At 42.3% G+C, this 26,201-nt stretch overlaps 1 protein-coding gene across 1 annotated transcript in view; it reads left to right on the top strand.

Moving 5' to 3' along the window:
* kcng4a (potassium voltage-gated channel, subfamily G, member 4a) overlaps positions 1 to 13,772 on the top strand; it is a 32,839-nt gene extending 19,067 nt beyond the window's left edge. Inside the window, exon 3 of the mRNA XM_030052730.1 lies at positions 12,405 to 13,772. Coding sequence (XP_029908590.1) covers positions 12,405 to 13,319 — 915 coding nt within the window. The 3' untranslated portion in view covers positions 13,320 to 13,772. The remainder of the gene's footprint in view (positions 1 to 12,404) is intronic.
* Positions 13,773 to 26,201: the final 12,429 nt, after the last annotated feature.

The raw sequence follows: 26,201 nt of genomic DNA, 5'->3' as shown, positions 1-26,201 counted from the left end.
CCCAAAAAAATCAGCAGCACCGGCTTGAAATGGCAGCGTCATATGAACAATATTTGGGTGACTAAGAGATTTAGACATGTGTTTCACCGGTGTCGTTTTGCTATGTCCTGGTTGTAAGCACCTCTCCTTCAGGACTGTTCATTTTCGGCCCTTCTCTGGAGCCGGTCCATCTCAGTTCAGCTCAGCTCAGTGCACTTACGCCGGTAATGGAAATGCAGATCAGCGAGGCATGCTCCACGCGGTGCAGCCAAAAGCACCAATGGAAAAATGGTGTAAATGTTTGGCATGGACATCATATCTCAATCTGTTTGCCAAAAAAAAAAAAAGAAAAGAAAGAAAAAGCGATAACTGAATTATTGTTTCTGTTCCTGTCCTCTCCTCTCTAACATCCATCGTCCCTGCCTCCCTCTTTAATTTTTCTCCATTATTAGAGCACAAACGTGGGGGGTGTTTGTGCGTGAACAAGCTGCTGGTCTCCGGCCGTGACCGGACGCTCTGCGGCAGCCCGTCCAGCCGGCCTCATACGGAGACAAACGCCTCCTTGGCTCCGTCGTTACACTCACGTTCGGGGCTGTAATGCCCAACCTATGCAGCCGTGAGTCATTACAGACGGGACGATGCAGGTGATGAGTGGTGTGTGTGGTGTGTGTGCAGAACGGGCTGCTCGCTGCTCTTTTATCACACTTTTCTCAAGGATCCTTGCAAATTAATGTGAGTAAGTGTACATGTGTGCACAGCACGTGATGATGGATCAACGTGTCGTTTAATACGAGCCCTGTAATAACCCATGACCGATGAACACGGCGCTCGACGTGCAGTATTTCAGGTGAAGGCCGTGCCTCCTCCTCCTCCTCCTCCTCTTGATTCCGTCTCTCTTGTCTCTTTGCTTCTCCTTTCTAACCCTTCAGAGGAGCTTTACCAGTGAGAACAAGGACGTTACAGCAGGACAGTGTAACAGTGCTCGCTGATGCACGGTGTGGTGAAGGTTTCGTCCAAGGTAAAGCTGATGGATGGGCTTAGTATGGCTTCTTTTTTTTCATATTTTTTGTTTCTCCTTTGTTCCCCTCTCCGCCCCAAACCTCTGGCTCTTCATGATCCAGTGGGATTACAGCACCACGGAGGGGATTCGTCTTTTTTTTTCTCTCTCTCTCTTTTTTTTTTGTGTTGCCAGATTGGGGAAACGGGACCCGAGAGACAGAGATAAAAAGCGAGCGAGTTACGGAGAGACAGCCAGAGACACAGAGATGTACAGTGAGAGAGATCGAGGGGGAGATGAAAGGCAAATAAAAGTTTGAAAACAACACCAGAGAGGGTTTTGAAGAATCAGTCTAGATTTGTTTTCTTGCAGCGACTGTAAATTTATTCATACTTGTACCATGCAAAGAGCCGCCACTGCAGTATGCACAGAGGATAAATAGGAACCCATGATTAGAGAACCACACAACCGGATGTGACGCGATTATTCATAGATCACTAAACTGACTTTCATCCTAATTGATAACCAGCCCAAAGTGTTGACCCTGCACTCGCTCTGCTCGGCCTCCTGAAATGCGGAGAAGATTTCTCACGTAAAAAAAAAAAAGGCACATTAATAATTCACAGCTATAGAAGCTTTCCCATGTCCAACAATAAGAAACAGAAGACATTTACACTTCAAGCCGGCGGTGCACAGAGCGACCCCGCCGCTGAGGTGTCTCGCCGTCTCTCTGCTCCGAGTCTGGGACGCCGGCAGAATGTAGATGGGAGACGATACGAACAAAATTAACTGGATCTAAACCTGAGTGAGTGACAGAGTGCACACAGGAGCTGTCAGCGCAAGAGAAAGACACTCCATCTTGCGCATATAACATAGCCGGAGTAAATCCATTGATCATGAGTGGAAGATGTCATTTTGTTTGCCATAGATTATCATCTTTACTATTTGATGTGTCGTCCAAAATCACTATTGACGATATGAAATGCCAAAAATATGGTCTGTGATGAGCCGATATACTAGATTTTGTTCCACACATCTGCTAGCATCACCTTTGTAAGTTGTCATCTTTTAATCATAGGCTACTTTTAATATGAATTTTTGATGAAAAATGTAACCACCGGGGAAAGCAGCCTAGCGAGGGATTTTATTATCTTTCATTTACATGTTTTGTGTTGCCAGAGCTCAGTCCCCTGCCTGTGTTGTACATTTAGATTTTAAAGATTTCTTGTGCAGTTGCATTAAACAGGTGTGATAGTTATCATGGCTCATACATATTCAGCTTATCACAACAAACCACTAGATGACTGTGGTTAACTAATGTGAGTCCTCTTTCTCAAACAAGCGGCATCTCACCAGCAAAAATCAATATAAAAAATAACTGAATGACAAAAACACCAACAATTGATACTAGTTTGTACTGTTTTTATGGAATATAACAAAGTAAAGCTTTTAACCCTATAAAGCCATTTGTATCATATATGATACACATTTTCAATTCCGTTTTTCGTTTTCAGTTTAATCAATACTTGACCAAAATACTGTTGTATACCTTTGAACACTTCCCCTGTTCACCCTGGACCATACCATTGGCACTTCAAGTACATATCATATATCATACACCAGAAAGGTTGTGTAATATATATATATATATATATATATATATATATATATATATATATATATATTGTTATAGGACCAAATAAAGGGTTCAGTTTCAAAAAATTGGAATTTTCTGCCAATTCTTTCATAGTTCAGGTTTTATAGGGTTAAGGCTTTTTGTATCAGAGACTTGGTTTTTTGAAAATCACCCTCCTGTATTTTCCATTGGGATTTTGGACAAAAATTGGGCAAAAAATGATGCCAGGCTTAGGTTTGCTATCCCCACTGATCACCTGTATCCCACGATGCATGGCCTGTAATAAGCATCATAAAACCACACGATAAATAGGAGGAGGTGTAAATGCACCCAAGACACACTGAGGATGGACTGATCGCCCAATATTGCACATATTGAGACCAGAATGAGCACAAATGTAAATGTTTAGAATTTGTCTTTTTAAGCCGTATACGACTACAATATAGGCGTAAACGCTTCATTGGTCTTGACTGCATTGTGAACAGCGGCGGTTCTGCCAGCTGAAATGACAGCAGCTGCATAAAACGGTCTTCTCTCCTGCTGTTGTCTGCTCCGGCTGTCTAGGATGCCTTCTTCCTCAAAAAAAAAAAAAAAAAAAAAAAAAGTATCAAAAAGTAAGAATGAAGTGCGCATAACAATGAAACTTGACGAACTGCCACGCAAATGACCCGCGCTCATGGTTCTTTTAAAACGTCGGGGGAGGAAGTGCTTTGTGGTCGCGTGAATTTTGCATGAGAGAGTGCTAATGGATCTGGATGTGTGGACTGTGTGTGATGTGGGCCGTAGAAACACGTATTAATGACAAAATGTGACCAGACCCAGAAAATGACTTCAGACATACGATCCCACCCAAACCTAAGTGAGCATTATTCTTAAACAGGATATTGGAATGTGTGTTCCTACTCATTTGATCACCTAAGATCATTTGATTTTTTTTTTTTTTTTTTTTTTTTAGATTTTATTCATTTGCACATTATTTGGTCAAAAGCAAATCAGGACCCTCACAGCTATTCCTAGTAATGATAGACATTATGGTAGTGGTGCCGTTGTACTTGATTGATATGGATGTGTGTGTGTGTGTGTGTGTGTGCATATGAGGCCAAAGACTAACCATGTGGTTGCATGAAAGACTGCTCTGCACTGTGTTGTATTCTTTATGCTACCTTTTCTTGTGTCAGTGTTTATTCATATTGAACTTACACTACAGCGAGAGACAGTTGTGTGTATGTGTGTGTGTGCCTGTGTGTGTGTGCATGCCTAGAGACAGAATCTACTATTAATGCCCAAATTCCAGCTCCTCTCAGTGATCAGCTGCCAAACCGCAAACACAAACACTCATAGAAACGTAATAAACTGTGAAGCCACCAAACTAAAAGTGTAGGCATGAGAATTATTCAATGAATGCCACCCGTTTAATCGAAGGGATGGTGCTGAAAGCCACCTAACGGCAGCCTATCTATGTGTAAAAACAACGCTCTGCAACAGCGACCAGATCCTGCAGGGAAGTCAGTGATGGACAATGGCAAAATGAATACTACAAATGAAGACTGTCACAAGAAGATAGTGTTTAAAGTAAAGAGTCGAGTGCATTTGGCTTTTCGCTGAGCTGGAACTGACATGCAGAAATGAAATGCTGCACTGCAAAAATCTCCATATTCAAGATTAAATCTTAAAATGCTTGTTTCTAATGCTAATCAACCTCTTTCTGGAATTTTCTTGAATCTAATAGATGCCGGAAATCAAACATATTTACTCTTGTTCTGAGAAAAATTATTGCACCTGCATTGGAAACAAGTGGGATTATCTCATCCCACTGGCAGACCTATTCCCTTTTTTGAGAAAAGGGAATACATGTTTAAGACTGAATGTTAGGCTAAATAACTTATTCATTCATCCATTCATGTTGCAAGTTGCTTATCCTAATGAGGGCAGGGAAACACCCCCGGACAGGTCGCCTGTCCATCACAGGGCAGACACACAGACGCAGTCACACTTAGGGGCAATTTAGCATCTCCAGTTCACCTGACCTGCATGTCTTTGGACTGTGGGAGGAAACCGGAGCTCCCGGCGGAAACCCACGCAGACACGGCGAGAGCATGCAAATGGCTTGTCAAGATGGGAATTGCTTGCAGTGTAGAGACAGACATTTCAACTGATAACCTTGCACTTTTTTTCTCTAAACAGGAGCAGTACAGTATTCTTACAGTATTTATTAGAGTTTCTGTCAGCTGACAGATAAAGTTAAGGCATTGGATGAATCATGTTCCCATGCTCAGATTGATCAGAGTGAGCCTCCTTCTCTTCCTCAGATGTTTCACAGAAAGAAGTTTTAACTGACCTCGGCTGCTCGTGAATTATTCAGCGTAGCAATGAGTTTTAGACATTATTTCTTTATGTTTTGAACCAAAGAATCACTCACACATGCATGGACAGACTTCTCTCACAGTTGTGGCCTAATTGGAGCTCCGCCGAGCGGGTTCACCCTCCAGGTTCTGCTAGAAGTTTCTGCCTCTTTGTTCTGCACCATGAAGATTTAGCTCCCTTCTTGCTGTTGTCAAGGTCGGGATGGGAGTTCAAACATGAAAAGGGGAGCGCATATCAAGCAGAACTGAGCTTAAATATGGTTTCTTTACCAACCGAGATTGGCCTGAGATTGTACACCTGAACTGCACAGGTATAAATAAACTATAATCTGTCTTACATCAGTGGTGCTGATCTGCGACCAGTGTTCCTCTGGCAGCACAGGCTCAAAAAATGAACACAAACTCAACAAAACACAGCAAAATGCAGTGAAATGATTGCGTGTTGTGGATATGAATTATGTGAAGATTACGTTCCTACACCACAAAAGGATTACGGCACAATAGTACACAATAATAATAAGGGATTTTTGGTCGCTCATGCATCCATCTGGAGCGGTTCTTCATCACATATTCCAGTTCCTATGTGTTTTTCTTCTAATAATTTGAATTCTTTCGTGAGTTCATTGCTATGCAGCCCACATGTGACGCTCAGCATGTATCCCTCCACCAAGGCAGTCACACAAAACATAGAGTGTAACAATAAAATAAAAATGTTCACTACAGCGAGTCAGATTGCTATATCATCGTGCCAGCTTTGGATGAAATGTGTGTGTTTTTATGTAAATTATCGTAAATTGCTGGATTGCTAACATTGCCACAAGTATGAGAAAAGGAAAAATCCAGATTCATTCCTTTATGCAAAACAACTACAAAATAATAACGTCAGATTAACACAGACTAAAACAGATTAGTTAAAATTAGGGTGAGGTTTTCGTCATGGCTAAATGAGAAAAGTAAAGCATGACTGGAAGATAAATCCAGGTCTTCAGAGGAGAATAAACCTCCACACCCGTTCTGTCCACCGTGCCATTTTGAAGAACAATTTCATGGCTGGTATAGCCTCCATTATCTGAAAAGTTTCCAGAGTGGTTTTCCAGGGTGAAAATGTGGAAAGATTTTGTAAATTGGTGTAATAAAAAATGGAGAAAATGATATAAAAGGGCCACAATTGTCCCTAAAAATACTGCCCTCCTTCACCTCCCTCACTGTTCCGCAACATTTATCAAAGGAGAAGGTAACTACTTTATTTTGGGCCGTCATAAGTGACTGCAATCACTGATAAATTAAAAAAAAAAAAAAAAAAAAAAAAAAAAAAGACCACAACCTGGCCAAAAAAAATGTCGCCACCAAAAAAAAAAAAAGGTCACACACTCTAATATTTCATTGGACCGCCTTTAGCTTTGATTACGGCACGAATTCGCTGCGGCATTGTTTCATTAAGCTTCTGCAATGTTGCAAGATTTATTTCCGTCCAGTGTTGCATTAATTTTCCAACAAGATCTTGTATTGATGATGGGAGAGTCGGGACCACTGTGCAAAGCCTTCTCCAGCACATCCCAAAGATTCTCAGTGGGGTTAAGGTCTGGACCCTGTTGTGGCCAGTCCATGTGTGAAAATGATGTCTCATGCTCCCTGAACCACTCTTTCACAATTTGAGCCCAATGAATCCTGGCATTGTCATCTTGGAATATGCCCGTGCCATCAGGGAAGAAAAAATCCATTGATGGAATCACCTGGTCGTTCAGTTTATTCAGGTAGTCAGCTGACCTCACAGGCTTGTACACTAGGCACTAGACATGATGGGTGCATCACTTCATCTGCCTCTCTTCTTACCCTGATGCGCCCATCACTCTGGAACAGGGTAAATCTGGTCTATCCTTCCAGTTTTCAATAATGCGTTGGACAGTTCTTAACCCATTTTTAGTGGTTTCTGCAATCTCCTTAGATGTTTTCTCTGCTTGATGCATGCCAATGATTTGACTAACATCTTTTCCACGACCACGGGATGTGTCTTTTGACGTGGCTGTTTAAGAAATGAGAAGCTACTCATTGCATCAGTCGGGGTTAAACAACTTGTTGCCAGCTGAAAGATAATCGCCCATGCAGTAATTATCCAATAGGAGGCTCTTACCTATTTGCTTAGTTAAATCCAGGTGGCGACTTTTTTTTTTTTTTTGGCCAGGCAGTGTATTTTTGCACAGCGATTTCCCACTTTCATACCTACTCCCGGCTGTGTTTGAAATTAATCACCAACGGTTGCTTACAACAATAAAGTGTCTGCCTGTGTGAGCGCACCGTTACACTGCCAGTCATCCGGCTTCAATAGCGGCTTCATGCTGTATTCAGCTGCAAATAAATGGCCATAAATATGTGACTCCACTTCCGAGCAAAAAAAAAAAAAAAAAAACATGGCGTAGCAACATCCCTCTCTAGATTTGTGAATGATTCAGCCCAAGGTCCTGGTGATGGAAGGTAATCTTGTTTTTTCCGCTGCTGGGGTTCTTGAGACACAGAAGGAAATGACAAGTTATTTGTGTGTTTTGGCAAAATGTTCCTTTAATATCAAACTACTTCCCGTTCCTATCTGCAGCTCGTTCACATACGGTAATCCTGCTGTTTTGGGCGAATATATTCCTCTTGCTTTTTGTGCACTGAGCGCGTCCGGGGTGGGGAACCATGTGCAGTGAAGGGTCGTGAGTCTGCAGGTTTTCATTCTAACCAAAAAATACACCAGGGGCCAGATGTATAAACACTGCGTATGCACAGAAACATGCATATACAATTTTTTACACAGAAATTGGTATTTATAAATAAGAACTTGCAGTTAGAATGTGTGTACCTTCCCGCGTACTTCACACCATGGTACAGACTTTTGACTGCACGCTGGTGGAGAAGTGTTAGAAAATAACATGAAAGTGGGGATTTATGCAACATTATTACTGTAACAGCATTATTTCAATTTACTGAGTGTACTTAAAATCCAGTTTAAAGCACATGTATATGTTTTGTACAAGCCTATTTATCAATTGTTTTCAAATTATTATATTTAGGGAGGGAGAATATGTCTATTGTACTTTGTCACACGCCCTTGGATTTATTGAGAGGCACACGTGATCAATTAATAGACGTTATGATGAGCTATAAATAGGCTGAGCCATGCATAAAGGCTGTGCGTAATGACATGCAGCAACGGCGACTTTGGCACTGTTAAGGGTCCTTGCTGTCCTTTTAGTTGCCATGTCTAAAAAAAATGAGGAGCAGCAACAGGTATTTTTATGGAAATGATGGAAATGAACGTATTAGGGGCGTGTCAACCTCCATTTGTGGCTGATTGCAGGAGTGGGCATGTGCGAAGAATTACACAAATTTCTAAAACCGAACCATGCACAGCTTTACAAATCCGATGAAAAGAGTGTGTATGCGTATTTCTGGCTTTAGTCATGAATCCACACAAAGTTTTATGCATCTGGCCCCTGGTGATTTTAGTGCTTCCTCTGTGCTCGACGGTGAGGTGATGAGTGAAATCACCTGCCGTAGTTTTGGGTTGGAATAAAACCTGCAGACGGCTTTTTGGCCCTCCCTGGCGCAGACCATGCTGCTGTGTGGAGCGCGTACAGAAGTGCTGTGGTTTCATGACCCGGCCAGTGATCCCTGATCATTACCAGAGCGCGCAGCACCTGGTTTCCCACAGACTTTCCCGAGGCAGCGACGAGACAAACAGTACCTCAGCACACCTGGGAAAATCACTCACGCTATTTTTCTCCTAGTTCTGCACGTCTACCGCGCCTGGAGTGCATGTACCTGTATGAAAACCGTCCCCCGCACTTTATAATGTAATTACACTGCAAAGCCTGTAATTGTTGTGCAATTTGTTCCCACGTGGTCTCTGTGTTTTCAGGTTTCTAATTAGCACTTCGGATGTCCCCGCCGTTACGCCGCCTCGCAAAATCGTTCCCGGAGATTCGCTGCCCTCGCCGCAGCCTTTGTCTTAATTTGACATTGAGATGTGTTAATACAGGCGATAATGTGAAGCCCCGTGTGAGACAGCTGCTGGGGCGAACAGCGCCTCTGCGTTGAAATGAGCTGTCACTGACATTAGTTCCAGAGAGAGTAGAGAGAGACGATAAGGTCACAGAGATAGTGGGTACTGTGGGATGTACAGTGTGTGTGTGTGTGTGTGTGTGTGTGTCTGCAGAGGAGAGAAAAGACCGAAAAAAGAAACATTCAGGCTTTAACAAAAGGCCTTTCGTGCAGAGGGAGAGAAGTGCATTGCAAAGCAGAGTTGGGTCTCTATCTCCTGTACAATACACCACACTGATTTTATACCTCATGTACCACACACCATCAGATAGACAGACAGAGAGAGAGAGAGAGAGAGAGAGAGAGAGAGAGAGAGAGAGAGAGAGAGAGAGAAAGACGAGGGCTGAGCGGGCACCTGAGAGACATAAAAATGAGTAAAGCGTGCCGAGGAAGTGAAAGTCAGAGGTGGCGGCAGGACTGCACTTTAGGTAGAATAATTGTGAGGAATGGGGGCAGATAAAGGGGGAGGAGAAGGGATAAAGGTTAAATATTTGGTTCGAGATTTATTGAAGGGGTAATTCTCAGGAGGAGAAGCTGCGACGGCTGAACGTCTCTCTTTTCACTGCGCTGCCGGCCGCCTGCGATGACAAACTACCGCTGCAGTGCTGCTGTGGAGCCAGGAAGTGATTCAAGTTTACATACCCAAACAAACTACGAGTTAATGAAGAAATAAATAACCAGTGGGGGGAAAAACACTGCAAAAAAATTCTGTCTTAACAAGTCATTTAGACTCATAGTCAGTCTCAAAATTGTGTTTTCCCTAAAAAAAAAAAAAAAAAAAAAAAAATACAGGTTTTTGTTGTCATTTTCTGGATCCCAGTGGGCTGATGTGTCTTATTCTGCCTTATTTTATACTGGTTCATAGAAAAAAATCATGAAGCAAGTGAAACTGCACTGGAAACAAGTAGGATTATGTTAGTTTTCTAAAATTATTTTAAGAAAAACAAGATTATAAGACTGGATATGAGAGTAAATGACTTGGCGAGAGAGATTTTTTGCATTTGCATCAGTTAAAATTATATTTGTCAAAGCCTGATATATGGCTATTACTGATTCCTTATGCAACGTTTAATGGTATTTCAGCTGTATAAATTTCCATATATACATTCATATATGCATAAACTGCACACAAGGAACACTTTTCCAAGTCCAAGGTGCAGCAGTAGTTACAGGTAGCTGTATAAGAATGAGGAGGAATAAAAAAAATTCATCATCTACACCTAATGTAAATACAAACAGGCCCACATTATTTTTTTCCCACAAATGATATAGAAATTGGTCGTTGCTAACCAGCAAACGATCCCTAAATGCTTTGCAAATGCACACTATGAATGTTGCATTGGACTGTGCTCAAATGTCACAGATTGTAAATAATTTATCAACTCATTTGTTAAACATCTGTTAAACACTTGTACAGGTTTTCAAGCCCCAAATTTCATGCCGGAACGTTTATCACGGACAAGCCCGTCTAATGGTTTCCAAGCCGTTTCCAAACTTCACTTTTTGAATTAATGCGTTCAGAAATTATTTGCCGCGCATTAATGACTCTGTTTGTTTCCCTCGGCGTAAAAAAGATGACAGACTACGAGCATTTATAAAATTTAGAGAGCCATTGGCTGCCACAGGTGTAATAGAAAAGGCAGTAATGACGGTGCGGTGATGGCAGTTTGCTTCATTGTCATTGCGGCTATATTTCATTCATATCATAGTCATAGTACAGGAAAGAGTGTACAAGTTTCTTCTGCTTATTTCTGCCTTGTTTCAACATATTCATACTTGCTTCCAAAGAAATTCCTGACTCAAGAGTTATTTTATTTTAAAACAAAATTTTTATGAGACTAATCGACTTTAATGATAGATAATTTTGGGTTCTATCATGCGGCCACCACTGTATCGTTGGAAAACAAAGGGTTTCAGAGTGAATGAATGAACAAATGGAGAGATATCCTGAGGGAGGCAATAACACTGTAAACCATACATACTGTAACCTTTCTCGTTACAAAAGGGTGACGAGAAAGGTTAAAAGTCGGACTTGGATGAGACTCAGGCGAGACAGGCAGAAAGGGCACGGGTGAGAAATGAAAGAGAGAGAAATGGGGCGAATGTGTGAAGGATGAGGAAGAGAGAGAAAAAGAGAGAAAGAGAGAGGAAGGGGGGCTTGTGCTCATTTTGAGGGGACGGTGAATGGAGGAAGGATTCAAAAGCAGAAAGCGTTGACTGTTGTTGAGGGACAAACCGGGGATGTGAGGCGAGAGGGAGGGAGCGCGAGGAGAGTGATGGAGGAGGGAGGCGAATGAGTGATGAGAGGGAGGAGACGCAAGCAGGGGGAGAAAGCAGAGGGTGATGGAGAGAGAAAAGGAAGAAGGATGAGAGGGAAGGTGTTCGGAGGGGGGGGAGGAAATGGATGAGAGACAAAAGGCTGAGGAAAAGTGCAGCGTGTGTGAGCAGAGAGGTAGATGCAGGGAATGAGGATGAATGGGAACCGCAGACAACATGGAGGAAAGTTGATGGAGGAAGCAGCCATGAGGAACATCATCGTGATAAGTCATTTGGTCTCATATTCAGGGTTAAACTCTTATTTTAGTTAGTAAAATCCTCCACCGGGGTGAGATCTAATGTCCCTCATTTCCATTGCAGTTCCACGTGATTCAGCGTCAGTGTGTTGAACAAGATGGGAAACTCCACATCACTTTGCTGGTGTCACGAAAAACCACATTTATTTAAGAGCGCTCTTGGCATAACTTGATTTGCATTGGAAATGAGTGAAATTATCCCCTCCTCATTGCCAGAATTTCTCACCTCACAGAGTTTGAAGACTCAATAATCGATGAACTGCCTTGTTAATATGGATCTTCTCTGCAGCGGGGGGTGCGATGAGATGGAAGAAAGGCTAATTTGTAAAGGGAGGCAACGTCAAACAGTGAGGGATGGCGGGGGCTTTTGAAGGAGACGCAGGGTCAGTCCGCAGCGGGGTTCTGGACTCTACCGCCAGTATGCGGCCGGCATCGCTCCTGTGCTATCATGTGGGGTGTTTTTAATTGCCTTGCTCTTTCTAGATGGTTGGAGGGCATGAAAGCCCGTTTGCCGTCTGTGGCTGATCCAAGAGTGTCATATTAATCTTTTAAACCGGCCCTAATGAAATACATTGATTGTGCCAGCGTATTTTCTATCTGCGTGGCTGGCTTTAGCATGCTGAGGAGCTGTAGCTGATGATTTATTAATGACAACTGTGGGTGATTATCTGACCTCAGGTTTTTTTGTCTTCTTCCCATCTCCCCGTGCTTTCCTTACCCATCTGTCAACCCTCTCTCTCTCTCTCTTTCTTCTCTGTCCTCTCTCCTCATCTCAGGGCGAGTGTTCCTCCAAGTGCTACCACATGTTTATCATAGAGACGGTGTGCGTGGGCTGGTTCTCCCTGGAGTTTGTGCTGCGGTTCATTCAGGCCCGCAGCAAGCTGGAATTCCTCCGTGGCCCACTCAACATCATCGACGCCATGGCCATCCTGCCCTACTACGTCTCCTTGGTGGTGGTGGAGGAGGATCCGGCCCTGGAGCACGAGCGGCCCGGAGGAGGGAAGGGCTACCTGGACAAGCTGGGGCTGGTGCTGAGGATCCTGCGGGCCTTGAGGATTCTTTACGTGATGCGGTTGGCGCGCCACTCTCTGGGCCTGCAGACGCTGGGGCTGACGGTCAGGCGCAGCACCCGCGAGTTCGGCCTCCTCCTGCTCTTCCTCTGCGTGGCCGTCACCCTCTTCTCCCCGCTGGTCCACTTGGCCGAGAGCGAACTCACGGGCGCCCAGGACTTCAGCAGCATCCCGGCGTCCTACTGGTGGGCCATTATCTCCATGACGACGGTGGGTTACGGCGACATGGTGCCCAGGTCTATCCCGGGACAGGTGGTAGCTTTGAGCAGCATCCTCAGCGGGATCCTCATCATGGCCTTCCCCGCCACCTCCATCTTCCACATGTTCTCCCGTTCCTACCAAGAGCTCAAGATGGAGCACGACCGGCTGTTCAAGGAGGAGTGCGCCGCCGCCGCCGCAGCGTCCGCCGCCGCCACCGCCACCGCCACCACCGGAGAGCTGCAGGAGGTGGGAGGCGATGGAGGAGGAGGTGGAGGAGGCGTGGAAGAGTTTCCTCCAGCTGGATTGGGGCTGCCTCTGGACAAGGATAGTATGCACTCGCTGGAGTCTCTGGCCCTGCTCGGGAAAGGTGGCGACGCAGCGGGACATAACAACCACAGCCTACCAGCCGGGGCTTTCTGAATCGACAACCCACTCACTCTGATAAAGACTGACTCAGTCTAAGTCTGTGGAAAAGACATGAACCCTCATTCAAATACTGTCACGTATACCTATACAGGATGAATACTGTAAAGTGACCATCCCCCAAAGGTGTGCTTTCACACCGTCTCCCCATGTGGAAATACAGGACGTGGGCTGCTATGGAAACAATGACGTTGCATGGGTTGGAAAGAGATTAATTAAACCCTATTCCTTTTGCCATTTGCTTCCATTAATACCTGTGAGGAGTGCAAGACTGCATCTGAAGTGCACATAAACTGTATAAGACAGTAAAAGACTTTTTAAAAGTCCTGCAGTTTGGCCAGTCTACTTAAAGTGATAGCAACCCATGCGAGTGTAATACTGGGCATCCACCGAGTTTGGTCTGTTTAACTCTTTCCCTGCCACAAGAACGAGGAGTGTGTACTGATCCAAGGTGAATGACGTAAATACAGACTGGAAGAAAACACGATTTTGAGTGGCGACACAAAGCTGACAGCATCACACATTTATTTAGGTTTCACTTTGGATGCTCTTTTCAGGCTTTCAAAACGAAGGAACTATTTTCTGCTGTAACACTACCGCCGGATTATCATCGGTGGGTTGAAAGAGAGACCAAAACAAACATGTTCAGCTTTATATCGCCGCTCAAAATTGTATTTTTTTTTCTGGTCTCTACCTACATCATCCATTTTGGAGCTGCACACACCTGGTGAAGCTCTTAAAGGGGTTAATAGGCCAAACTTAGTGGATGTATTACACTCACATGGAGCGGCAGATACTGTACCACTGTATGAGTAAGAATCCAAACTATCACTTTAAAGTGTCAGACCACTTACTGCAAAGAGGCCTCTGCAGCAATATTACTCACTGGCTGCTTCCATAAACATGCAATATCCAATCCAAAGTTGCTTTTCCTTACACTGTGAAATACTTCAAAGCTCAACCACCACATTTTTATTTTATTCTTACTTTCAAATATGTTGCCTACAGTATGACCTCGAAATGTGTCTCGTACTGTGTACTCTACTGCTCTGCCATGAATTTAATTAACGAAATGCTTCTCCTAGTTTTTTTTTTTTTTTTTTTTTTGAGAAGCTTGAAGCCATGTTCTGAGAAGAAATATTAACAAATTGATAGTTTTGACCCATACATTATGCATATCCATCTCTCTCTCTCTCTCTCTCTCCCTCTCTCGCTCTCACTCTCTCCCTCTCGTATGTTTTGGTGTCCATGTGACTCAAAGAGGTGATGGTTTTCCCTTCACTACCACATGCTCTGGATAAACTGTGGCGGGATATCAGAGAACTTGTGATCAAAACAGCTTTTTTAATCAGTCGATGAGTGAAGGAACAGAGGGGAAAAGAGAGAGAGAGAGAGAGAAAGAGAGAGAGAGAGAGTGTGTGTGTGTGTGTGTGTCTGCATTAGAGACAGTGACTGAGCGTGAGAGAGAATGAGCGCTAACAACCATGAAATGTACTTTGCAAGGCTCCAAATAAAAGCTCTCCCAGTAATCTGAGAAAAATCCATTTTCTGGGTAGGTGTTTTTTTTTTTTTTTTTTTTTTTTTTTTTTTTGGTGTGTTCTGGGTACGGCGGTCTAATCTGCTTGGCTAACCGGGGGCGCCCGCTCACAGTTGGTGTGTCCTGCTGCTGAACTTGTCCCAGCGAAGAAGAAGAGGCCTAAACAGCTGTCCTGTGCAGGCACAATTTAAGTAAATTCAAGGACAATCCCCTGTTTACATCACTCTCTTGTTTACATGATTACACCACATCGGGAGGGTGCGCTGTGTCTCTCCAAATTGGGGGTATTCTGTTGTGCAGATAAAGGGGATTTCCACAAAAAAAAAATAAATTCATGGACACTGTCATGCTGTGCTTAACACTACACCTTCAGGTGTGAGCTCAATCCTCTCATCAATGTTCAAGTCAAGGGGCGCGGCCTTTTGTCTGTTTTTTTTTTTTTTTTTTTTTTTTTTTGAGAACAGGGGTCAGCCACACCAGGGGTTCAAGGAGGAGGACGAGGAGGCATGCAGGGACATGCCAGATGTGGATGTAATCTAGATTAAAGTTGGGATTAAGCGTCCACAGGCGAACGGGTTACTGCTAAAACTGAAGCTCATCCAGTCGCTTTAAATTTGTTTTGTTTTTTTCTTCCCTCCCAGAATCTCAGTAATCAGTTTTGATGTGCCGTGGTGTCTGGTGCCCATATGGCATCCCATTTCAGCTGTGAACAGCGATAGTGAGATTTATAGGTGGGATTTGCAACTGGAGCTGCTGCAGTAACATATGGCCAAGAGGATATCAGTTTGAATGAGGCAATGTAACTTAGCATGACGAGATATGATGGATTAGACGGACTAAACCTATTATACATCTGTACATCTTCAGAGACACTGATATCATAAGCAATATTCTGCAGCAGTTTTTAGTGTTTCGCAGTAATTACTGTAGCTCACCTGGATGATAACCTGGACGTTTCTTCATGGGAGATTATTTGATTGAAAATATAAAACATTTCTTTTTAAATTCTATCATGATAGTTTAGTTTTTTTTGACCTCATATATAATTCAAAATAGGTTTCAAATCTTCACTGACATCTAGTAACAATTTGATAAAGTAGGAAAAAAAAACATCCTTCAGAGTCAATTTATCTGTCAGTCTTGATGTTTGTGAAAAGGCAGCAAATAAAACAATTTAAAAAATGAAATCAAACATCAAATTTTCAACATGGAGTTCAAAGTGCTAAACAGAGAATATTGCAAAGAACCATAAAAAGTTAATATACAATCATAGAACACTGTAAGACTCTATAAAATAATACAACGCCAGATTTGATTAAAAGAAATGATGGAGACACACGGCTGCCTGCTTGGTAGTGAACCTACTGTTCTTTCCCCATGGCATCATTTACCCTGTGGTGTGTCCAGTCAGCATCATATAAACTCATATAAACATATAAATTCACTGGGTCAGCTTTATAATTTGTCAAAAACTTCCTGAAAGCTGCTAATCATCGACTGCTGTCAGTAAAACTTTGACCCACTGATCCAGACACTAGTCATCATTAAAAAAAAAAAAAAAAAAGCCCTGCAAAATAGGAGGCGGTTCCTTAAATCCAAATAATAAACCTCATCTCATCAAAAAATCGCGCCTCTTTTAAAAGAAAATTCAAAGAAAATGCATGATATATTCTCTATTCTATATTATCAGTCTTGCCCCTGTTTATCCCCCAGACACTTGCTGATCTTAAACCTCTGGATAGGAATCATGGCTGTAGGGAAAATGCAGAATAATCCACCTAATCTACTTGAGAGAGGGATGCTATTGTCTAGTTTTCATTAATCCTCTCCCATACAAGTGGAAGTGACAGTCGGAGAGCCGCACTGGACTGTTTTCCTGAAATAAAAGATGGTGCAACACGAAGCAAGCTTGTTAAACGTCCCGGTGAGCGTCAGAATGTGTTTGGTGACGTATTTTTCATATGGAGTGCAAATAAATTCCATCGTAGACACTTTTGACGCACAAGCATATACACTGCCTGTTCACACACACACACACACACACAGACACACACACACGGACACACAGGTGCAGACAGATAAGGCAGACAGGTTGTTTGTAAGGGCTCTCATTAGGATGGATCTCCTGTTTTGGCCTTTTCCTTCAGCCGCACTTAGGATCTTGTCTGCAGGCTCATCACACACACCGAGCTGCACTCCCTGCTAAAAAAAAAAAAAAAAAAAAAAAAAAAAAAAAGGAATTGCAAGCTTCTTTTTCTTCAAACAGAAAATATTTCACAGTCATCCTTCCTATTCTTATGCAGTGGCGATGCCTTTCCTGCTTTCTTTCTTTCATTTTCTGATTCTTTGTCTTTGTCAAACACCTCCACATAACAGTTTACACATTCAAACCCGAACTGAGATGACAGATTACTCGGTTTTAAAGCATGTGTCATACACTGATACATCAGTAAGCAATACTGCAAGGACAAGGAGTCACACCCTCTTCTAGCATGGACACTCGCCAGCACTTAAAAATGATGGAAAGTTAATAAATCACAGGAAGAACTTGGCTAGTTCAGTATTGGTGTTGATGTTACCGGTCAGTGTTAATCGCTGGTAAATAATCACAATAGGCTACTTTTGAAAATAAGGATATTAAAAATGGGGCATGACGTGGCGACTAATAGGTAGCACCATGTTAACTTAACATAATTTAGTTAATGTAGGCATTAGTTTATTGTTGTAATGGTTTGCAGCAAAATGTTTTACATCAGCTCAGGGATGTAGAACGGTGGATTAAACTCTGTTTTCGGTGTTTTGATATGGGTTTAACAAACATCCCCCAACCAATTACACTCAATTACTCACACTGGCCGTGGTGTAATCAGTATTATTACATGGCTATTACTGAATGATCAGTTCTCATTGGTCAATTAAAGCATTCTGTGGTGTGTTATTACAGTGAATGGGACACTGTTGGCAAGCTGCAGCCTCATCACCACACCTCATTCATGCATTCATTCACCAGATGAATGAAGAAGCTGACCGGAGACACTCGGAGACAAAAAGTCGTTATGGCCGTGAACCTCCATTAACTAAATTACTGGGCTCCACCGCTGCAGACAGGGACAAGTGGAGCTTTCCTGTAATCCAGGTGAGATCAGACAGACCAGCAGCTGCCTGTCGCCGCCTGCTTTGCAACCTTTAAATGGAAACATGACGGCAGTGCCACCTTTAAAAAACCTTTTTGTTGCTATTTATTGGTACAAACTAATGCAATTAACTGTTTTTTCTTAGCAGCAGCTTGAATGCCAATAAAAAAAAACAACTGTAAATGATGAGTGACTCCTCTTGGTCAGTTTATTGACTGCTTTCATGTAGCCGTGTGATAAATGGGACAAACCTCTCCTGGGCCGTCCTTTATTGAAAAATGATGACCTTCATGCAGGATTTTTTTTTCCTCCATGGTAGTCATTATTTTTTGATAGAGGGCCGCCTTCACATGTATCATGTTAAGCGATTGCAAATGTTAGAACATGTTTTCATTCAAATCATTCTTGATCTTGCAAGGTTACACACATACACAGACACACACACATACACTAACACTTTGCATTTACTGTATCTATAATTTGACTGTTGTGAAGCCCTCGGGGACTGTCAGAGTATAATCAGGGCTAGTCCGGTGAACCTGGCCTGACTTTGTGCGGGTGGTAAGGAAAGCCAGTCAGTGTGTTTGGCAGTGTGTGAGGTGTGCTGATGGAGTAAGGCGATGATGGAGCCTGTAGACGCAGCAGACACACCAGATGGATCGTCTCCCCTGTGTGTCATCTGCCCTATTGCAGCTGCCTCTTGCTCGCGCCATGACATTATAAAAAACCTAGACAAATGCTCGTCAGAGGCAAGAAATGAAGGGAGATGAAGAAAAGCCTCCTCCTGCTTTTGTCATGGCTCTCAAATTATTGTTCTCTCTCTTGCTCTCGCCGCCCTTTCTCTCCCATTCCACCCTCAGCTGTACCGTAAATCAGCTCTGCAACTCGGAGGAAACTTTTTTAAGAGCGACTCAATGGGTGTTCCTCACCGGGGTCTCATTTCTTTTTGTCTTTTTTTTTTTTTCTTCTCTTCAGTAGGTAGCTGTGAATTATTTGTAGCAACACCAACCTGCCTCGAGGACTTCTGCGAGAAGGGTGTCGAAGATTCAACGACAAAAATGAAACTCGTGATCATTCGATTTCTGAAGTTCAAACTGAGTTAGTGAACCCGGTGATTGATCTCTGAGAGCCCGATCTGATTTGAAGATGCCGGGAGGAGCGGCTGTTTAAAATTCACAGCCGGCTTTACTTTCATCCTATATTTATACACCGGTGACGTTTCAGAAGCTGCACTTGAGTGGCCCTGGGTCATCTGAGCTGAGAGGCTTTTTTTTTTTTTTTTTTTTCAAGAATCAAGTAATTTTCCTGATGGCGGTTTAAGAAACCACTTGACTTTCAGCTCCCCTTCACTACGAATTAATAAAGGTTTAATATAGGTGTGTGTGCATGAATGCGCGTACATGCGTGTGTGTGTGTGTATGTAGACTGATTATCCAGCATGTGAGGCCCAGGTTGAGGGGACACATATGACATTACACTGCTTTCTAGAAAGAACAAAAAAAAAATGGTTTCATGACTCAAAATCTGAATTTTATAAGAAAGATAGATAGATAGATAGATAGATAGATATAAACTTTATTAATCCCCGCAGGGAAATTACAGTGCCATAGCAGCAGAAAAAACAGCCACACACAACACAATAGAGACAGTAAAACCACATTAAAAACAGACTAAGAAGTGCAGTAAGATAAATAAGTGAATAAATAGTAAAATAAATAAAATACAATGAAGTAAAATAGTAAAATACGATGAAGACCAGAGGCTGAGGCACTATAGGCAATTGATGGGGCAGTAACTAAATAAATAAAATAAAATAAATAAACCTATCTTTTTAGAGCAGAGTTGAACAGCCTGACTGCACTGGGTAGGAACGATTTTCTGTGCCGCTCTGTTAGGCAGCGGGGCTGTATCAGTCTATGGGTCAGGTTGCTCTTTTGCCTGTTTATTATGTCATGGAGGGGGTGGCAGGGGTTGTCACCCCCTCCATGACATAATAACTATCCAAATTTTATTTTTACTCATAATGGCACTTGTTTTTGGAGACATTCTGTGGAAATTCACAAGATGCTAAAAAAAAATCTAATTGTATGCAAGTCAATAGGGAACACTACTTTTTTGTTATTTTTTTCCTTAGAATATTGCAATTGTAATCTTAGCCATCCCAAATTAGAGCGATGTATCCCAGCGCTAAGGTTCAGTAAGAATGTACCTTATAAAATAACATTAGCATTTACTACTTGTCTGCCTGTCACCTGTGTCACTTTCACACTCACTCCTCCCAATCTTCATCCTCATCTTCGTCCAAATTTGAGTTCCAGCGTGTTTTCCAACTCCGAGACAACAAGATGGCATCAACTGTGATTGGAAAATAATGGCTTCAAAAAAGCTTTTCAGAACCAAACAGGTCACATCGCAATGGCTACAGTGCATCCAGTTATTTCAACCAAACCAAACTATATTTATTTGCAAAAGCAAAAGTGCTTTGTTCGAATCCGGCTCACACCCTTTGCTGCATGTCGTCGTGTTTCCTCTCTCTCTCCACTGTGACTGTCCAATAAACCCAAAAAATAATCTTAAAAAAATAAAATCCATAACTATTGCACACTGTCAGATGAATCTTTACTTCAATCTAACCTCAATTTTACGTTGTTCACCTTCACTAGCAAGTTATTTTCAGTGCTCTCTCAGTGCTTGGGCTTGTCGCTGTTTGTTCGACAGGCAGCGAACGAACAAACAAACTTCTCACGGGGAGAAATTTGATGAAAAATTAAAGGTTCAAACTGTAAATGTGTGACTCAAATTCAAAATGGGAGCGCGGGTTGGAGGGATGAAAGCAACAGACAGACCAGGGGTGAGCAGGCGACAAACTGCCTGTTTTTCTAATCCACACAGGATGGTAACAGGATGGGGAAAGTGTGTGTGTGAGCGTGTGTGTTTGTGTGTGTTTTCTGTTTAATTGCTGAACTTGCGACTAATTGCAGATGCGGGGGTTTTCATCTGTCGGCAGCAGTGTATTGTCACTGTATGCCCCAGTGTTGTATAACAGATTACACAGATTTGTCGGAGATAAATTACTTATGTTTGTGGATTTGCAAAAAAAAGATTACCGGTCTCTAAGTCAGATTACGCAGATTTACAGGCTTAGGGGACAGAGGCCATAAGTTTACATAACTAAACCCATTACAGGGAAATTAAGTAGCGATTCAATCCCAGAAAATTATAGGGTGGTGTTGAGATTACACAGTGCTCTCGCGTGTCCAGCCGTTTGACTTATTGAGTTTACTTAAGGTATGGAAACCCAGACAGGCAGGCAGCCGAGGCCAGAACGCATTAGGCCGGATCCTGTTTCCTCCTGATGGCAGCCTGCGACTTCTCCTCATGCCTTATACTTTCTGCTGAGTCATCCAGTCTCGCCAAAGCATGCAAAAGACAGAAAACAGCTCGCTTTCATATAATTGGGAATAATTGTTCAGATCGTTGCTTATTAGCTGTGTTTTTTGTAAGTTATTTAAATATGCAGCTAAATGTGGCTGTTGAAAAATAAAAAGGCGTGGCAAACTAGAGGGTGTGTGTGTATTCGAAGCCATTCTCCATGAATTCAACTTGTGAAACTACAGGAGAAAAAAGGGAAAAAGAAAAGGAAAAAGTCGCCTAACCAGACAAATGTAGTATCTTTTCAGATGAATAGAGAAACTTATGCAACAATGTTTTATCATAGTGGCAGCTGTTATTATGAAATTGCAAAGAGCATGTTGGCAATATACTGGGATGTATATGAAACAAAACAGCAACAGCAACAAAAAAACAAGTCCTTTAGGCATTCCTCCTTAAAATGAGTGAAAATCTGCCCATGGGATGACATAATCCCACTTGTTTCCAATGCTAATCTTTCCCACTCACCATCTACAGTGCACTATAACAAACAACGCCTCAGAGGGAGTTTATTTCTATAATTATGATGATGCAATAGGTATCCAGCACAGCCAAAGTCTCCATAATCCCAATAAATAATGTTAATACTGCTATCACTGCACAAAAAAATCTCCATTTTAATAAGCAATTTTGTGTTTCATTTGATGATAAAATCATGTTTTTCTTAAAAAGTGAAAAAGTCTGTCTCTAGTGATAATGAACTTGTTTGCAGAATTTTATTTTCTTGATCCCAGTGAGCTGATCTGCCTTTTTCTGCCTCGATTCAACATGTTTATTCTTGTTTCTAGAAAAATCCCTGAAACAAGTGAAACCACACTGGAAACAAGTGGGATTATCTCATTCCCAACAATTTTACCTTCAATATCAGATGTAATAAGTGATTAGGATGAGTGCTTTTTTTTTTTTTTTGCAGCGATGAAGGTCGTCCCAGGAGTTACACACACCAACCGCTTTCTCGCCTGTGTTGTTTTCTCCAATTGTTGTTTGGCTGCGTTTGCCCCCCCCCCTGCTGTTTGCTCCGGGGCGGCTGCACGCCACAAGTTTTATGATGAGATTTGGACCCAATTAGGCCACACAAACGTCGTGCGAAACCCTCTGCGGAGGCCACTTTCCCAGCACCCATGTTTACAGAATATGACAGGGACTGCGGGCTTAGAATTTAATCAGCTCAAGGAGTCCTCAAGGAGCGCTGGAGTGTCTGCACCACCTTAAATTAGACGACTGAAATGGAAAACTGCACAAAAAAAAAAAAAATCAGTGGCGGAATCTGCCGACAGCATCACACTATAGAGACACTGGGGCCAATTTATCGCGCTGCATTATAAATGTACCTAAATGAAAAGGGAGAGCAAAGGTGTTTGTGTAAGCTTTTTTTTTTTTTTTTTTGTCTTATCTCTTGAAGTGTTAATCTGACAGTGGGTTCAGCAGAGTGGAAAGGGGGGGGAAGAAAGCAAGGGAGGTTGATTTAAATCTCAAACAAACAGGTGAAAAAGACAGAGGCGAACAGAGAGACGGCACGGGGTGAGAAATAGGGATCGGAGGAGGAAATGTGGGGCAGACAGAAAGGGAGAGTCTTTTTATCTGGCCTCTTATCTCTTAACACGGCCCAATTTGCTTCATAATAAGCTGAACTATGTGCTCAGCATGATTAGCTCCTTTATGTGCTCTTAATTTCCCTCTGATGATCCCTCACCGTGAGAAAACCTTTTATGGCTTACGTTAGACTCCCAGTGGAAGGACACACACACACACACACAGAGAGACACACAGAGAAAAAAGAGATAAAAAAAAAACATCTTTCTCAATCAATTTTTAGCATATCTGTGCTTTTTCTGTGGACTCCCCAAACTCCTCTCGTCAAGACTCCCCGGCCACTCCGTGTGTTTTGTTAAATTCCACTGGCAGCGCACCTGATTAAACCGAATGAGGTATTGATCAGGTATCGATCGAGGATGCCAAGATTCATCAGCGCGGTGATCAAAGCCGTGAAGAATGGGCGGGCTCTCCAAATATCGATCGCGGGGCTTGCTCCTTTTTTTATGATTCATTTGTGGAAATGAACTCGTTTCATTTGAATTATTCAGTGTGTACTGCGAGACAGTTGTCATTGTGTGTTTTTGTTTGAAATTATGGGAAAATGTGATCAATAATGATTCAGAAGGGACATAAAAAGCCGGATTTTGAACACGTACTCATAAAATATGATGCTCAAAATTTAAATGTGGTCTCTCTCTCTCTATTTTTTGTTCCACCGCCGTCTCTTCTCTCTCTTGTGCAGGTAATGAAAATGAAGGACTTACCTACAGGGACACTTTATGCTGAGTCACAATCCCAGACCCATGAACACCAAGAGAGTTTCTTACAGGGGGAAATAACAGTCGGAAACAAACAACGGCCACACAAATCATGTCGGGGCGTATGAGCTGAGCGCAAATTTGACGAGAGGCATTGTCAAGCTCTCACAGGTTGCAGCCGCTCATCAGACAGATTTATGTTACAACCCGCGTGCTATCGCTTGGACGAAAAAGAACCGAACTTGAGCTTGTGCTTGTGAACAATCTGTCGTGTGTTCGAATTATGAGCGGTGGCACTGGGATGCTGTTCGTGTTTCCAGAGAAAAGAACAAGTCCAAGAAGAATGACAGTGCAGAGCAGGCACAGTGCTTACTCAATGAGTGAGAAATCCTCATAAACGGAAGGTAGCTGCTTATCTACCTTCATATACTGTGTAACAAACTTTTCATCTTTGCCAACAACAGCTGCAATGCTTCTTATGAGGAGAAAACCCAAAAGTTCCTCATCTCATAATGTTTGCCTGTTGGCTCAGACGCCTTATTGCCCAATGTCTCAGCTGGTATTCACAGTGCTGGAGTGTAAGGCTTTACAAAATAAGAGCTCCGATCACTTCCTTTGTGGTGACTCATAATTTAATGCGATTCTCGTGTCAAATAATCCGATTTCGAGTTACTTTTTGAGATACGCAAGCCATTACTTGATTCTTTCTTTGGTGCAATAAATAAATGAATAGAGGAAGAAGAGGAAGAGGAAGAAGAAGCCCAACAAAGCCCCGACATGCCCTGTTTTGTCAGTCATCATTGGTGAGTTGGTAAGTGCTGTACTGACCCTTGACGCCTCCACTGGATTTCACTGGATGTTACTTGAAACTACCTCTGGTTCTGTAAGGCTGGAGTTTTCTTCCCACTAAGTTTTGTGCACATCGGTCCAGCACTTTTTGATCATTTTTGAGATTTTCTGACTGCTCATAGTAGATTTAGGCCCGTTACATCATCTGCACAAAGCAAGCTTATGCAAAGTGCGCTAAGGTCAAGGCAGGGAGCAGTTCCTCACATTGTTGCATGGCAAAATGTGCAGCTGAAAATTTGTAAGACAAAGGGAAAGTCTGTGTTTCAAGGTAGGGGCACTAAATGAAAATCGCCCAAGGGCAGCTACCAAGTACCAACAAAAGGGAGGATGTAATTTCAAGGCCTGTCAAAGTTAATGCCTACGATTAATAATGCAATTAATGAGAACTTTAATATGGTATTAAAAACGCATAATGACCTAATGTTCAACTTTGATCCTTAACCCCATGTGTCCGCCGCCAGCAGGGAGCTACTGAATACCCACAACAGACTAAACCTGTGGCCGCTGGATGATGAGTTTTCTTTCAAGAAGTTTCCTGACGAACAGAAACAAGTCATATGGACAGAGGGCAACCTTGAAATATAGTCCTGTTTGAACACAAGTGATTATTCTCGTTGATTAAAAGATATTCATGGATTAATTATGATTAGTCACATATTTAAAATGTATAAAATTACTTGCTTGCTTATATTATTGGAAATAACCGTTTCCATACAAGGGGAATAGATTCCTCCTATGCAATCTGTATAATGTTCAACAACACTGATGGGCCTATAGTCCAAGATAAGCCATTTAGCAGCTGCATTGGTCAGTTTTGCTGTGTTGACAGATTTGCCCCACACACACTCCACAAGTGTGGTTTGACAGCGCAGATGAGCACCACTGCTTTACAGGAAGCACTAAATAAAAAAAAAAAAAAAAAAGTCCTCCAACCCATACGACCACAGAGGCTGACTGATTATTTGTTAAAAGCAGAGGTGGCAAAAGTACTGACATTCTGTACTTAAGTAGAAGTAAAGATACTTGTGTGAGAAAAGACTCTGGTAAAAGTAGAAGTACCAATTCAACTTCTTTACTCAAGTAAAAGTAAGAAAGTACAGGCTCTGAAATGTACTTAAGTACAAAAGTAAAAAGTAAAAATGATTTTTTTTTTTTTTTTTTTTTTTTTTTTTTTTTACCATTAATGATACATATACCTTTTTGATAACTTTTTGACGAAAAAAAAGTTCAGGGCACACAAAACAGGAACATTTCCTCTTTTATTAACAACCTGCAAAGTGCTGGTACAGAGAGAATGAAAATCACACAATAGTCTAGTTTTGCTGCAAGCCCAGTTTCACACAATAATCAAGACTGAACTGACCAGAGGTCTTGAATGAGTACCTTGATAACAGCTTTGGTACTCTCAATACTTAATATACTTAACGTATATGACTTTTAACAGATTTTTTCTTGCTTCTCCGACTCTGTTTTGTTGTCGGCTAACGTTATCTTCCCTGGCAACTGTCTTGCTCCATGTCTCCAGATTTCTCTATATGGTTTTCTTTTTCTTAACTGCTCTCACGCCCCGCGCCCTCTCTCCCTTTCCCTCTCTGTGCAGGGTTTCCTCCAGGATTTTTTGAAGCTGTGGGGG

The sequence above is a fragment of the Myripristis murdjan genome, chromosome 6 (genome assembly GCF_902150065.1).
Source record: "Myripristis murdjan chromosome 6, fMyrMur1.1, whole genome shotgun sequence".
In the NCBI taxonomy this organism is placed as follows: Eukaryota; Metazoa; Chordata; class Actinopteri; order Holocentriformes; family Holocentridae; genus Myripristis; species Myripristis murdjan.
This window is presented reverse-complemented; position numbering and strand designations above follow the sequence as displayed.